This window comes from Cricetulus griseus, chromosome 6 (genome assembly GCF_003668045.3).
Source record: "Cricetulus griseus strain 17A/GY chromosome 6, alternate assembly CriGri-PICRH-1.0, whole genome shotgun sequence".
Taxonomy (NCBI): Eukaryota; Metazoa; Chordata; class Mammalia; order Rodentia; family Cricetidae; genus Cricetulus; species Cricetulus griseus.
The window spans coordinates 88568972-88586549 of NC_048599.1; the positions used below are offsets into that span (position 1 = coordinate 88568972).

Consider the following 17578-nt stretch of genomic DNA (forward strand, 5'->3'; position numbering starts at 1 on the left):
TTCTTGCATTCTATGACAGTTTGGGCATTTGAACAGTCATTAGTGTTTCATCATGAGTCTTTCTTGCCATATCCATATCAATCAATCCAGTCAGTCTATATCCCTCCCTAGATTATGAAGCAGAGGCAGACAGTGATGGAATAGAGCCATTACTTTTAGATTCTTCTAAACTGGAAATGACATTTAGCGTTTGCATATGTAAGTAAGTCCTCATGTGAAATTTAGTCACAAGACCACAGCAAGTTTCAAGAGAAGTCAAATGATGTTATTTCTAGTTTAACTTCTGTGGGACTAGCAAGGAAGCCCAGGGCTTGTAATAATATGTAACTCAACTGTGGCTATACTAAGTGTTCAGTCAAGAAGAAGTTCATGTTAGTGATGTCTTCTGCAATTTCTGTAGGCTTCATGCAAGCACCACACACAAAATGATTACCTTCCTGATTTGTTAGCAATAATATTATTTACAATGCAAAAATGTGTGCCCAAAATCACAGAGAACAATTTCTTACTTCAAAGATTAAGTTTAAAACAAATTTCTGTAGGTGTTGCAAGAAAATGAATGCCTGTTAAGGTAATTATCTTCATGAGTGAGAGCAGAAATATAGTCTCCCTCAGGGAAGAGCACAAGAATTGATTATCCAATACCAAATGTTCAACCATGAAAATGCAAACATACACACAAACATATAGGAAATTGTGCTATATATGTATATATATATATATATATATATATATATATATATACTTATATGTGTGTGTGTGTGTGTGTGTGTGTGTGTGTGTGTGTGTGTGTGGTTTATAGCAAATATACTGTTCCAATATTCCAATAGTTTTAAAGCTCATCTCACATATATCACTATAAAGATTGGGCAAGTTATAGTTAATGTTATATATGTATGTACATATATTCAAGCAATAACAATTAATGAAAGTTGAAAGAGAGCAAAGGGGTAAAAAGAGTGTTTGGAGGATAAAAAAGCAATTTCATAATTATTGTTCAATATCATAAAAAGAGAACTAATTATCTTAATTTAATGGCATGCTGAAGTGCTTTGTATTAAACTATATATTTGGGAACATAAAGTTAATGATTAATATTTTTATAGTTTTAAGTCAATTAAAATGTTGAATAAATTTCAATTCTGAATAGACAAAATGATGTGACTGAAAATAAAGGCAAGTATGAAGTATGAGACAGATCCGGAATTAGTGTTTTCTTTACTTCAGCTGTAAACCTGGAAATTATTAACCTTTATAAGAAGAAAGAGCTGTGGAAGGCTGTTCCATTATACAACTGCTGCCCACTGAAATCAACTTGCTTACAGTCTTAGAAAAGATTCTGTATTAGTCATGTTTCAGCTGACATTTAATAATATATAAGCCAAGACATTATAAGCCAAGACATTATATTTATATCTGCAATTGCTGTTTTCAGCTAATACCTACAGTTACATACTATGTTAAGATTATATACAATCATCATGCAAATCAAGACTCATAGTGCTGTCAATTTAATTGTGATAAAGACTGTCCATTTTGGACTAGTGATGTGTCAGTGGTTAACAACATTGGCTGCTCTTGTGGAGGATTCAGGTTCAGTTCAAACTACAAGTCTTCTCATAATCAACTGTAACTCAAATTCCAAGGGGTTCAATGTTCTCTTCTTACCATGCAATATGCTCATATGTTTAAAATTTTTTTCCCACAGATGATTTCCTATCTTCAAGAATGATAAAGTCCTAGTGTGTTACATATAAAATAATTGGTGATTATTTTCCTTCTTTATTGCTAAACTAGAAAATATATAAGGATATACAGACAGACTAACCACAAGCACTGCCATCAATCACAAATCTTTCATCAGCACCAGAAGGACTATTACCCATTCGTCTATAACTTCCCTTTTCTCTTTATTCTCCAGCATTGACCAACCATTATTATGATGTTTCTCTTAATTTGCCTTTTATACATAATATTTTCAGATCCCTCAATGTATATATAAAGTTAGTTTGTATTTTGTGAGTTATGAGCAAACTATACCACAAATTTTCTTCAATTTATATTTGTGTTCCTGCATACAATGTTCCTTGTGAACTTTTCACATGAAATAAAAGGTAACATACTGTAATAACTTCACAACTGACACAGATTATCATAAAGGTAGCCATCAACTCAGCACTTTACTTGAACATGAAACTACTGTTACACAGAACTCATGCAATAAAATTCTACTCATAAAATTATTATGCTTTAACAAATTTCATAAAATAATTCAAAAACAGAAAAACTTCTGTCATGGTCATTATGCTTAACATCATATTTTTAATTCACATGATCTTTTTCTTTTTCATCATGGCAAATTATTGAAACATATAAAACAATTAGTAACAAGTGATATACATGTTTGCACTTTCAAGAGTAAGAAAGATGAAAGGATAAAAATAATGAATCACATTCAGAATGCAAATAATTAGAAGAAAACTCAAACTACTATGTGCAGTAAAGTAAATTTACTTTAGTACTTAAGTGTATAAAAACTCCTAAACATAAAAGAGGAACAAATGTTGTGGTGAATTGAAAACCTCCTATCAATGAATTAGTGACTTGAGAATCTAGTGATATATGGATGGGAACTCATGATTCTACTACATGCTGTTCATTTCCCTTGATGAGTTCATATCAAATATCTAGTAATGTTAGTAACCTCAGGAATGATGAAAAGTCTGACGATTATTTAAGATGAATGATGCAACTGTGTAGATTAGGATGATCCTGAAAGTCCCAAAAAACAGCAAACAGTTGCTTTCACATTCAAGTTCTTTGATATTTTAAAAATAGTTTTTGAAATTATGATACAATTACACAATTTTTCTTCTTTTCTACACATGTATCCTCTCTATTTTATTCCTCCAACTCAAGGCATCTTTTATTAAATATTCAAATATATATGTATTTACATATGTCTGTGTATATACACATATAATACATATATACAATGTGTTCAACATATATATGATAATTTGGAAATCTTTAATATGTATAGTGTATTTTTGTAGTATAATTAGGAAAGATAAAATTGCACTAAGGAAAAGAACATTGTCAAAAATAGTGAAAGATGGCAAATTGTGCACAGGGATAAAGCATTTAGCAGGGCAGAAATGCTTTGCTATTTAGTGTAGTGTCATAAGGATTTACTAGGAATATAGGATGTGTGTCAACTTCTTTTCAACAGTGGTATATATGTAATATACCTCAATGCATTGTCAGTTAAACTATTATACTACATTATCTATTGATACTGTAAAGTGCATAGGTATTGCTTGAACTGTAATTTGTGGCAGACTAATATATTTATATATTCCCTCATGTAAATGTAGAAGTATTCCATCATAACTTATTGCTAATAATTACTGTTCTGTGTAATACAGAACAAAAGATGCATGTTTAGAAATATGTAAATGAAAATTTAGTATAAATTACCCATTAAATTAATCCATGAGTAATAACATTCTGTATTTCATTTCTATCTGTGAAGATGAAATGCAACCAAAGTGATATTTTATTGAGAAAATACCATCCCTAGATATAGATCATTGAAGACAGATGATTTACATAATATACATACAGATTGTGAAAATTTCACAATATTTAAGCACCAAATACATTCTACATTCTCAAATCAAGCTCAGAGTTAAGAGGGGTCTCTAAAAACTTAACCATACATGGCTGAAACTATGATTTAAGAAATAACATTTTTAGAGCAGCAATCACCTCCTTGTTCCTAAGACTGTATATCAGAGGATTGAACATCGAGTCACAATAGTGTAGAACAGAGAGAGCAGTTTGTCAGTTCCTGGAGAATGCATAGACTTTGGCCTCATGTAGGTAACTGTACCTGACCCATAAAACAAAATCACCACCATCAAATGAGAGGAACATGTGGAGAAGGCTTTTGCTCTCCCTTTGGCTGTTGGTAGCCTTAGGAGAGTGACCATGATTTTACTGTAGGATGCAAGGACCAGTATAAAGGGGAGTTCTGCCACCACTGTAACAACCACATAGACACACAGCTCCTGAACTGAAGTGTCCCCACATGCCAGCTTGAGGATGGGTGTTACATCACAGAAGAAATGGTCTATTTTATTAGAACTGCAGAAATGCAGAGAGAATATCTGACACGTTACTCCTATCTGTACTGGGATGCCACTGAGCCAGGAAAACACTGCCAGATGGGTACACTTTGTTGGGTTTATGATCAAGATGTAGTGCAGAGGGTTGCAAATGGCAACATAGCGGTCATAGGCCATTATAGCCAGCAGCAAGCTTTCAGTAGTTCCAAATATAAGGAAGAAGCACAGCTGGGTGGCACAGGACATCACTGAAATGCATCTGTTCTGTGTCTCAATATTGTAGAGAATCCTTGGGATAGTAACTGACACATAACAGATTTCCAGAGAGGAAAAATGTGCCAGAAAAAAATACATTGGTTTCCTTAATGCAGGGTCCATACTGCTTACTACTATTATGAGGAAATTTCCAATCAGGATAATTATGTAAACAATAAAGAACACTGCAAATAGAAATTCTTGGAGGTTGGGAAGGTCAGAAAATCCTACCAGCATAAATTGCATCACTGTGGAGACATTTTCTATGTCCTTGAGCTCTTCATGTTTCACCTATGGAAATATTAAATTGTAAATAGACATCACTTCTGATTTTAGCCTATTTAGTTTCATGTATACTTATCTGACAACACACATTTGAGTTTTCCTTTTTAATAATGAAATTTAAATTCCATTGTTCTAAAAATATAATTAAATATATTTTCAAAATTAATAAATGATCATATAGAAGGTGGTGCTTTAGCTTTCTGAGATACAATTTATTAATTTTACATTGAAAAGATGTATTATTTAAGATGGATAATTCATTTATACATACAATATCTGAAAAATGCTATGATTTTGATGTTTTCTCCAAGGTGTTTTCTAGGCTTGTGTTCTGTGAAACTATATAATTTCAATACAAAATAAAACAGAGCTATTAAATATCTTAAAATATTTATTTGAACATTGTTTTTCTCCCAGTGTAAGTTTTATGAAATTTGTAGGTATAAATTTTGTTTAAACTTTAAATTGGGTAGTTGTATCTGGATTGTTTCAGTCATTTACCACTTTATTAATCCAGTTGTCAGCAGACTTATTGTTGTTCCATTCAGTATTGTCATAGTGTGTGTGTGTGTGTGTGTGTGTGTGTGTATCTATTATATTGCAATTGTTGTTTCCTGTTTTCTCATGTCTAAATACTGATTAAAAATTAATAGTCACTACACTTTATCAACTGTTTATGTGCAACATATAGCACTGTTTTACGAAAATAATTTATTAATTTAATGGATAAAACACTAACACTTTAAACTGCCTATTTGACAAGAATAATCCTCCAAAACAAGCTCTTGTTCAATGCTGAAGTTCTCAACCATGCCAGTTTCACATTCAGCACATATTATGTATGTATCTGTGATCATGGTCAGAAAATGGTGGGAGTAAAATTATAGGTGAATTATTTCCTTCCTGTTCAATCAAGTACATATAGTATATGAAGAAATTATCTTCTGTTATGTGATATATTTCATTCTAATTATGTTAACCTATTAGAAAAATGAAATTAAATAGCTCACTATGAGGAGAGACCTCATCACCATTTACTAGCAGTGTAAGTCTAGACAATGATAAAGGAAGAAACATCAAACACATATTAAATATAAACTTAATTTTTTTCTCTGATACTCTACAAAATAGTAAATTGCTTAAATATTCTGTATAACCTAATATTATATCATAATTTCAATTAGAAAATCAATAGAAATAGAAATATATAATAGAAATAGAAAAAACATGCAATGTGGTCCCACAACAGTTGCAGTACAGAATGCCAGAGGCTAGATCCAGGGAGACATGGTGAGATGGAGGTAGACTGACAATGTGCATTAAGCTTTGGTTGGTTTAGAAAAAAATCAGAATTCTATTTTGCTATTGGGAAGTAAAGACTTAAGAATTATGTATTGTGTTGCTGCTTAAAAACATGTGACAAAACGGTTTTTGAATATAGTCACAATAAAAATATGCATCTTTGACAATTTAATCTGTTTATATCATGATAATATATCAATGTAGCATATCAAAATTGTATTCCTCCAGAACTCATTTGATTAACTTATCAAATTAAAAAAAGAAGAAAGAGCAAAATGACAAGTAGATGTCCTCATAGGAAATATAACTGAGGTGCTAGATATGTAAAATTAAATAAGTAGTGACATTAATAAGGAATGGTTTCAAATTCACATTATGCTTTCCCTACTGTAACCACTGTATACTCACAGATATGTTTCAGTTTAAGGAGAAGATTAATGCAGAAAAACAAACAAGAAAACAAAGGAAGCCTTTTAATATGAGCATGATAGGCTGTAAATCAATGTAATAACACCCATTATCTAACTTACTTAATGGTTTTTACAAATTTGTGCTTTTTGGAGATCATATTTACAGATTTGATATATGTAAAATCTTTGACTATCTCCTACACAGATGATTTCCCTAATGAGAATTGAGAGTTAAAAGACAATTTTGGTGAAGATGTGATAGTATTTAGTATATAAGCTTACTTTGCAACACAGCACTTTCCATTTCTTTCATGTGATTACTTAGTAATTATATCTAGATATGTAAAATGTCTACCTCAGTCAATGTTAAAAATTTAAGCATTAAGGAAGTATTTAATTCCCTGTAATGAAATATTGTTTTCTGCTGTTTGTACACTTGTACAAGTAACCTTGTATTTGACAAAAATCATTTCACACTTATCTATGTGTTTCTATGCTCAATATAATACTTACCATTATTGTTTGCCCAAAAAAAAAAAAAAAACGAGAAAGGAAAAGATTGTTTTCGGCTCATGAAGTTTATTTAAAACAGCTGCTAACTGCCTTCCCAGTGTCTTATTGTAAGCTAATTACATTCCTTAAGTAATAAGAATCTCTACCCTGGAGATCAACTCTTTTCCCATGCAGCCTTCTAACTGAGATATTAATTCTGCCTGTCACTCAAAGAGATGGATATAGCAACCACAATAATATACAGACAGGCTATTTTAACAATTTCATAATATATATAATGAATTTTGAGTCAAGTTATTACTGCCTCTATGTTTATGGGTTAGAGATATCTGTCTGGTTACAGAAAACCATTTAGGCACCAAATCCCTGGATAAAATGCATCCCTCATTTAATAGTTAAGGAATGGCATAAAAATAGCAGGTGCCTCAGGGGTAAGATTAACAAATAGATTTAATATGAACACAGTACATTGAATATATGTATAAAATTGTTTGAAAGGCTGTTAAACTAAAAAACAAATGAAAAAATGAACTCATTTAAATGTTTTTAATGTAATGCTTGTTTTTGTATTTCTGTTTTATAATAAATGAATACTTTTAACAGATTGCAATACAAAATAGAATTAACACACTCACAAGACCATAAACATATACTATTGAACAGTAAAATGACAATATACTTAAATATTAAAGATTAATCTCCAGTTAAGGAGAAATAGGTAAAAATTGTAAACTATGTTTTCTAAAGCATAATCAATAAAATTAATTTATTTAAATGCATTTAAGCAAAACATACAGAGTGGATTCTGAAATCAAATATAACATTTTCTAAAGACTTTGAAACAGGAGTCTGGACAACCTTACCTTTGTCTCTCCTCCAGCTGCTGCCCAAGACTGAAATAAGTCTAGGGATGCTCTGCCCCCAACCTCGCCCATCAACCTCACCTTGCTTCTGCTTGAGTCCCCCTCCCCACCCTGGACAAGAGTGGACCTGCCCAGACAGGAATGCCCACCCTGAGTCTGGACACACCTCACCCTTGTCCTCCGTCTATCCTCTGTACTCTGGGCTGCTGCCTGAGCCTGAAATAAGTCTGGGGGCTGCACTGCCCCCAACCTCCCCCATCAACCCCTGCTTGCTTCTGACTGAGTCCCCCCCGCCGCCCCCCAACTAGAGTGGACATGCCCAGACCAAAAGTCCCACTCTGAATCTGGACACACCTCACTGGTTGTCTTCACACTAACTTCTGCCCTCCTGTTGCCACCTGAGCCTGAGTCTGCTGCCTGAGTCTGAGCCCTCCACCTGCTGCGTGAGAAGAGATCCCACCTGTACCCACTGGAAGAAGTGATGGGTAGAAGACAGAATAAGAACACACTCAAAAAAAGAAAGACCGTTATGACACCACCAGAATCAAGGGATTCCACACCAACAAGAACCGAAAAGCCCAATGCAGAGGATGTAGAAGAGATGGACCTTAATAATTCTATTATTAAGATGATAGAGACCATTAAAGAGGAAACAAGAAAATTCCTTAAAGTAATAATAGAAAAAAATTACATGAAATGGAGGAAAAGACAAACCAAAAAATTCAAGAAATAACAAATCTCTTAAAGAATCTAAAGAAAGCCAAGAGAAAACAAACGAACAAGTGAAGGAAACAATTCAAATAGTTCACAGTTTGAAAGCACAATTAGAAACAATAAAGAAAACACAGAATGAGTGGATACTAGAAATAGAAAAGCTGGGTAAATGTTCAGGAACCACTGATTTAAGCATTACCAATAGAATTCAAGAGATGGAAGAGAGAATCTCAGGTGTTGAAGACTCAGTGGAGGATATACAGTCATCGACCAAAGAAAATCTCACATCCAACAAATCCCTAACAGAAAATATCCAGGATATATGGGACACCATGAAAAGACCAAACCTAAGAATAATAGGTTTAGAAGAAGGCTACGAAATTCACCTGAAAGGCACAGAAAACTTATTCCACAATATCATAGAAGAAAACTTCCCCAACCTAAAGAGGATATGCCTATGAAAGTACAAGAAGCTTACAGAACACCAAATAGATTGGCCCACAAAAAAAGTCACCTTGTCACATAATAATCAAAACACCAAACTTAAGAATAAAGAAAAAAATATAAAGAGCAGCAAAAGAAAAAGGCGAAGCAGCATACAAAGGCAGACCTATCTGAAATACACCCTGACTTCACAATGGAAACTTTGAAAGCCAGAAGTTCCTGGATAGGTGTTCTACAAATGCTAAGGGAACATGGATGTCATCCCAGACTATTGTATCCAGCAAAGCTTTCAATCAATATAGATGGAGAAAACAATATACTCTATGACAAAACCAGATTTAAGCACTACATATCCACAAATCCAGCCCTACAAAAATTACTGGAAGAAAAACTCCAACATAATGAAGATAACAAAGCTCAAAAAACCATAGGTAATATATAATCCCACTTTACCAAACACAGAAAAACAAAAAGTGGAGAAATCCATACAAAATAACACCACCACCACCAAATCCAAAACAAACAAGAATTAACAATCAATGGTCATTAATATCCCTCAATGGCAATGGTATTAACTTGCCTATAAAAAATGCAGGCTAGGAAGGCAGAATCCATCCTTCTGCTGCATTCAAGAAACACATCTCAACTTCAAAGACAGAGGGTAACTCAGAATAAAGGGTTTGGAAAAGATTTTCCAATCAAATGGACCCAAGAAACAAGCTGGTATAGCAAACCTAATATCTAACAAATTAGATTTCAAACTAAAATCAATCAAAAGAGTTGAAGAAGGGCATTTCATATTTATCACAGGAACAGTCCATCAAGATGAAGTCTCAAACCTAAACATCTATGCAAATACAAAGGCACCCACATTTGTAAAAGAAATATTAATAAAGCTCAAATCACACATAAAACCTCACACACTTATAGTAGGAGACTTCAACACCCTGCTCTCACCACTAGATAAGCCACCAACAGAAACTTAACAAAGAAACAAAAGAACTAACATATGATATGACCCAATTGGGTTCAACAGATATCTATAGAACATTCCAGTGAACACAAAAGTACATACCCTCTTCTCAGCATCTCATGGAACCTTCTCTAAAATTGACCACATACTCCGCAATGTAGCAAACCTACACAGATACAAAAAAATTGGAATAACACCCTTTATCTTATCAGACCACCATACTTTAAATTTAGAATTCAACAACAACGCAAATTGCAGAAACCCTACAAACTCCTGGAAATTAAATAATCTGCAATTGAACCATTCCTGGAACAAGGAAGAAATAAAAAAATGAAACTAAAGACTTCCTAGAATTTAATGATAATGAAGACACAACATACCCAAACTTATGGGACACTTTGAAAGCAGTGGTAAGAGGAAAGTTTATAGCACTAAATGCCCACATGAAGAAACCAGAGGAAATAACATTAGAGAATTGACAGAACAACTAAAAACTTTAGAGCAAAAAGAAAGGAAACAATTCCCAGAGAAGTAGACACCAGGAAATCATCAAACTGAGGACTGAGATCATTAAAGTATAAACTAGGAAAACACTGCAAAGGCTCAATGAAACAAAACGTTGGTTCTTTGAGAAAGTCAACAAAATAGGCAAACCTTTATCCAAACTAACCAAAAGGCAGAGAGAAAGCATGCTAATTAACCAAATAGAAATGAAAAGGGGGACATAAACAATGGAAACTGAAGAAATACACAGAATCATCAGGTCATATATTGAAAAACTGTACTTCACAAAATTCAAAAATCTAAAGGAAATGGACAATTTTCTGGATAGATAGCACTACCAAAGTTAAATCAAGAGCAGATAAGAAACTTATCTAGACCTATAACCCCTAATGAAATAGAAGCAGTCATCAAAAATATACCAACTAAAAAAGCCCATCTCCAGATGTCTTCACTGCAGAATTCCAACAGAAATTCAAACAAGAGCTAATACCAGCAATCCTCAAATTGTTCCACCCAATAGAAGTAGAAAGTACATTGCCAAACTCTTTTTATTTATTTATTTTTTAAATTTATTTATTAGTTCTAGTTAGGGAACAAGCTTGTTTCACATGAAAATCCCTTCTACCTCTCCCTCCCCTCAGCCCCATCCCTCCTCCCCCACCCCCAGCCTACCACCACTCCATCCACCCACCACTCCCCAGGCAGGGTAGGGCCCTCAATGGGGGCTCTGCAAAATCCACCAAATCTTCCTGTGTTGGGCCTGGACCCTTCCCCATGTGTCCAGGGTCAGAGTGTAACCCTTCACATGGGATGGGCTCTCAGAGTCCCTTCTTGCACCAGAGAAAATACAAATCCACCACCAGAGGCTCCCTGGAGTGCAGAGGCCTCGTTATTGACATCCATGTTCAGAGGTCTGGATCAGTCTTGTACTGGCCTCCCCGACAGCATCTGTGGTCGACATGCTCTTCCTTGTTCAGGGCAACTGTTCCTGTGGGTTTCTCCAACCTGGTACAGACCACTTCACTCTTCATTCCTCCTCTATTCTTCCCCCAACTCAATATTTCTGCCCCTCCATTTCCTCTCCTCTACTCCTCTTCTCTTGCTCTTAATGTAGCAGCTCCTTCCCCCCATCTCATGCTCCCAATTAGTTCAGGAGTTCATGCCACTTCCATTCCTGGGGACCATTTAACCCTTAGAGTCCTTCATGTTTCCTAGTTTCTTTGGTGAAGAGGATTATAGGCTAGTAATCCTTTGCTCTATGTCTAAAATTCATATATGAGTGAGTACATACCATGTTTGCCTGTTTGTGACTGGGTTATGTCACTCAGGATGGTTTCTTCTAGTTCCATGCATTTGCATGCGAATTTCACGATTCCATTGATTTTTTTTCTTCTGAGCAGTACTCCATTGTATAAATGTACCACATTTTCTCTATCCATTCTTCAGTTGAGGGGCATCTAGGTTGCTTCCAGTTTCTGGCTATTACAAACAATGCTGTTATGAACATGGTTGAACATATGTCCTTGTATGAATATCCAATATTTGGGTATATACCCAAGAGAATGGCTGGATCTTGAGGTAGACTGATTCCCATTTTTCTGAGCAATCGCCATACTGATTTCCAGAGTGGTCTTACAATTTCACACTCCCACCAGCAATGGAGGAGTGTTCCTTTTTCTCAACATCCTCTCCAGCATAGATTGTCATTGGTATTTTTGATTTTAGCCATTCTGATAGGTGTGAGGTCGTATCTCAGGGTTGTTTTGAGTTGCATTCCTCTGATGGCTAAGGATTTTGAGCACTTTCTTAAGTGTCTTTCAACCATTTCAGATTCCTCTGTTGAGGATTCTCTATTTCTGCACCCCACTTTTTAATTTCATTGTTTGGTGTTTTGGTGGCTAGTTTCTTAAGCTCTTTATATATTTTGAAAATCATTCCTCTGTCAGATGTGGGATCAGTGAAGATCTTTCCCACTCTGTGGGTGGTCGTTTTGTCTTACTGACTGTGTCCTTTGCCTTGCAGAAGCTTCTCAGTTTCAGGAGGTCCCATTTATTAATTGCAGACCTCAATGTCTGTGCTACTGGTGTAATGTTCAGGAAGTGGTCTCCTGTGCCAATTTGTTCAAGGGTAATTCCCACTTTCTCTTCTAGAAGATTCTGTGTGGGTGGATTTATGTTGACATCTTTGATCCATTTGCACTTAAGTTTTGTGCATGGTGACAGGTATGGATCTATCTGCAATTTTCTGCATGTCTGAATCCAATTGTACCAGCACCATTTGTTGAAGATGCTATCTTTTTTCCATTGTATAGATTTAGCACCTTTGTCAAAAATAAGGTGGTTTTCAATTCGATTCCACTGGTATATCTGTCTATTTTTGTGCCAATACCAAGCTGTTTTCAGAACTATGGCTCTATAGTAGAGCTTGAAGTCAGGGATGGTGATGCCTCCAGAAGATCTTTGATTGTAAAGAGTTATTTTGGCTATCCTGGGTTTTTTATTTTTCCATATAAAGTTGAGTATTGTTCTTTCAAGGTCTGTGAAAAACTGTGTTGGGATTTTCATGGGGATTGAATTGAATCTGTAGATTGCTTTTGGCAGGATTGCCATTTTTACCATGTTAATTCTACCTATCCAAGAGCATGGGAGATCTTTCCACTCTGGTATCTTCTTTAATTTCTTTCTTTAAAGACTCAAAGTTCTTATTGTACAGGTCTTTCACTTTTTTGGTTAGTGTTACCCCCAGATATTTTATGTTGATTGTGGATATTGTGAAAGGTGATGTTTCCTGATTTCTTTCTCATTGGATTTATCATCTGTATATAGTAGGGCTACTGATTTTTTTGAGTTAATTTTGTATACTGCTACTTTGCTGAAGCCTTAGGATTTCCCTGGTAGAGTTTTTTTGGTCACTAATGTAGACTATCATGTCATCTCCAAATAGTGAAAGTTTGACTTCATCCTTTCCAATTTGTATCCCTTTGATCCCCTTTTCTTGTCTTATTGCCTTAGTCAGAACTTCAAGTACAATATTGAAGAGATATGGAGAGAATGGACAGCCTTGACTTCTTCCTGATTTTAGAGGAAATGCTTTGAGTTTCTTTCCATTTAGTTTGATGTTGGCTATTGGTTTGGTGTATATTGGGTTTATCATGTTTAGATATGTTCCTGTTATTCCTGTTCTCTCCAAGATCTTTATCATGTAGGGATGTTGGATTTTGTCAAAGGCTTTTTCAGTGTCTAGTGAGATGATCACGTGGTTTTTCTTTTTTTGTTTGTTTATATGGTGGAATACATTGATGGATTTTCGTATGTTGAAACATCCTTGAATCCCTGGGATGAAGCCTACTTGATCATGGTGGATGATTTTTCTGATATGTTCTTTGATTCTCTTCGCCAACATTTTATTGAGTATTTTACCATCGATGTTCATGAGGGATATAGGTCTGTAGTTCTCTTTCTTAGTCTTATCTTTGTGTGGCTTAGGAATCAAAGTGATTGTAGCCTGGTAGAAAGAGTTTGGCAATATCCCATCTGCTTCTATTGTGTGTAACAGTTTGAAGAGTACTGGAATTAGCTCTTCTTTGAATTTCTGGAAGAGTTCTACAGTGAAACCATCTGGCCCTGGGCTTTTGTTGGTTGGGAGGCTTTGATGACTGCTTCTATTACATTAGGTGCTATAGGTCAATTTAAACTGTTTATCTGATCTTGATTTAATTTTAGTAAGTGATATTTATCCAGAAAGCTGCATTTCCTTTAGATTTTCCAATTTTGTGGAGTACAGGTTTTCAAAGTATGATCTGAAGATTCTCTGGATTTCCTCAGTGTCCGTTGTTATATCCCCCTTTTCATTTCTGATATTGTTAATTAGCATGCTCTCTCTCTGCCTTTTGGTTAGTTTGGCTAGTTTTGTCTATCTTATTGATCTTCTCAAAGAACCAACTCTTTGTTTCATTGATTCTTTGTACTGTTTTCCTAGTTTCTACTTTGTTGATTTCGGCTCTCAGGTTGATTATTTCCTGGCGTCTACTCCTCCTTTGTGTGTTCGCTTCTTTTTGCTCTAAAGCTTTCAGTTGTTCTGTCAATTCTCTAATGTGATTTTCCTCCAGTTTCTTCATGTGGGCACTTAGTGCTATGAACTTCCCTCTTAGCACTGCTTTCAGAGTGTCCCATAAGTTTTTGTATGTTGTGTCTACATTCTCATTAAATTCTAGGAAGTCTTTAAATTTTTTTTTTTTTTATTTCTTCCTCAACCCAGGAATGGTGCAATTGCATGTTATTCATTTTCCACGTGAATGTAGGTTTTCTGCAATTCATATTGCTGTTGAATTCTAGCTTTAATGCATGGTGCTCTGATAAGGTACAGGGGGTTATTTCAATTCTTTTGTAACTGTGGAGGTTTGCTTTGCTGCCAACTATGTGGTCAATTTTTGAGAATGTTCCATGTGAATCTGAGAAGAAGGTATATTCTTTTGTTTTTGGATGGAATATTCTATAGATACCTGTTAAACCCAGTTGGGTCATAACTTCTGTCAGATCGTTTGATTCTTTGTTTCTGTCTGGTGGTCCTGTCTAGTGGTGTAAGGGGATGTTGAAGTCTCCTACTATAAGTGTGTGTGGTTTTATGTATGGTTTGAGCTTTAGTAATGTTTCTTTTACAAATGTGGGTGCTTTCGTATTTGGGGCATAGATGTTCAGGATTGAGACTTCATCTTGATGAACTTTTCCTGTGATGAGTATGAAATGCCCTTCTTCATCTCTTTTGATTGCTTTTAGTTTAAAGTCTAATTTATTAGATATTAGGATTACTACACCAGTTTGTTTCTTGAACCCATTTGATTGGAAATTTTTTTCCCATCCTTTTACTCTGAGGTATCACCTGTCTTTGAAATTGAGGTGTGTTTCTTATAAACAGCAGAAGGATGAATTCTGTCTTCGTATCCATTCTGTTAGCCTAGATCTTTTTATGGGTAAGTTAAGACAATTGCCATTTAGGGATATTAATTTCCATTGTTCATTGATTCTTCTTTGTTTTGGATTTATTGTTTGTGGTTTCATTGCATGTGAATTTCACCCTCCTGTTTCTTTTTGTGTTTGGTAAAATTAGATTATCTATTGCCAGTGTTTTTGTGAGTGTAGTTATGTTCATTGGGTTGGAGTTTTCCTTCCAGAACCTTTTGTAGTGCTGGATTTGTGGATATGTATTGTTTAAATCTGTTTTTGTCATGGAATATCTTGTTTTCTCCATTTATGGTGATTGAAAGTTTTGCTGGGTACAGTAATTGACATCCATGCTCCCTTGGTGCTTGTAGGGTATCTATCCAAGACCTTCTGGCTTTCAGTGTTTCCATTGAGAAGTCTGGTGTGATTCTGATTGGTTTTCATTTATATGTTACTTGGCCTTTTTCTTTTGCTGCTCTTAATATTTTCTCTTTATTCTGTAGATTTGGTGTTTTTATTATTATGTGTCTGGAGGAATTTTTTGGGTCCAGTCTGTTTGGTGTCCTGTAAGTTTCTTATACTTTCATAGGCATATCCTTCTGTAGGTTGGGGAAGTTTTCTTCTATGATTCTGTTGAATATGTTTTCTGTACCTTTGAGCAGTGTTTCTTCACCGTCTTCTACCCCTATTATTCTTAGGTTTGGTCTTTTTACGGTGTCCCATATTTGCTGGATGTTTTGTGTTAGGCATTTGTTGGACTTGAGGTTTTCTAGAAAATGGAAAGATCTCCCATGCTCTTGGATAGGTAGAATCAACATAGTAAAAATGGCAATCTTGCCAAAAGCAATCTACAGATTCAGTGCATTTCCCATCAAAATTCCAACACATTTCTTCACAGACCTTGAAGGAACAGTACTCAAGTTCATATGGAAAAACAAAAATCGCAGGATAGCCAAAACAATCCTGTACAATAAATAAATTTCTGGAGACATCACCATCCCTGACTTCAAGCTCTATTATAGAGCTATAGTCCTGAAAACAGCCTGGCATTGACACAAAAATAGACAGGTTGACCAATGGAATTGAATTGTAAACCCTGATATTAAGCCACACACCTATGAACATCTGATTTTTGACATAGAAGCTAAATTTAGAAAATGGTAAAAAGAAAGCATATTTCTTCAACAAATTGTGATGCCATAACTGGATTAGAAAATATAGAAGACTGCAGACTGATCCATAAATATTGCCTTGCACAATAGTTAAGTCCAAATGGATCAAAGACATCAACATAAATTCAGCCACAATGAACCTCCTAGAGGAGAAGTTAGGTGGCACCCTTGAACAAATTGGTATAGACCACTTTACAAACATAACTCCAGTAGCTCTAACATTGAGATGGACAATTATTAAATGGGACCTCCTGAAACTGAGAAGCTTCTGTATAGCAAAGAATACAGTGAGCAAGACAAAACACCAGCCCACAGAATGGGAAATAATAATTACCAACTCCACATCTGACAGAGGGCTGATCACCAAAATATACAATGGACTCAAGAAGCTGGCCATCAAAACACTAAACAATGCAATTAAAAGATGGAGTGTAGAACTAAATAGATAATTCTGAACAGAGGGGTTCAAAATGGCTGAAAGACACTTGAAGAAGTGCTCAACATCCTTAACTACCTGGGAAATGCAACTCAAAACCACACTGAGATACCATCTTACTCCTGTCAGAATGGCTAAAATCAGTAACACCAATGATAATCTTTGCTGGAAAGGATGTGGAGAAAGAGGAACTATCCTCCATTGCTGGTGGGAGTGCAAACTTTTAACATCCACTTTGGAAATCAGTATGGTAGTTTTTCAGGAAAATGGGAATCAGTATACCTCAAGATCCAGCAATTTCACTCTTGGCCATATATCCAAACAATGCACACTCATACAATAGAGACATATGTTCTACTATGTTCATAGCAGAATTACTTGTAAAAGCCAGAACCTGGAAACAACCTAAATTTCCGTTAACTGAAGAATGGATAGTGAAAATGTGTTATATTTACACAATGGAGTACTACTCAGCATGAAAAAAAAAAAAAACAGTGGAATCATGAAATTTGCAGGCAAATGGATGGAACTAGAGGAAACCATCCTCAGGAAGAGAACCCAATCACAAATAGATAAACACGGTATGTACTCACTCATTTTTGTTTTTTAGTCATAGAGCAAAGGATCACTAGCCTAC

At 35.0% G+C, this 17578-nt stretch overlaps 1 protein-coding gene across 1 annotated transcript; it reads right to left on the bottom strand.

The window, feature by feature from the left end:
• Window positions 1-3794: 3794 nt before the first annotated feature.
• On the bottom strand, window positions 3795-4631 carry LOC113836361 (olfactory receptor 10AG1-like). The gene has a single exon (XM_027421146.1). It carries the CDS (start codon window positions 4629-4631, stop codon window positions 3795-3797), a length of 837 nt encoding a protein of 278 aa, XP_027276947.1.
• Between the last annotated feature and the right edge of the window lie 12947 nt (window positions 4632-17578).

Excerpts from the sequence above, each read along its gene's own strand:
- LOC113836361 (XM_027421146.1), bottom strand. The coding sequence starts at position 4,631 with ATGCAATTTATGCTGGTAGGATTTTCTGACCTTCCCAACCTCCAAGAA.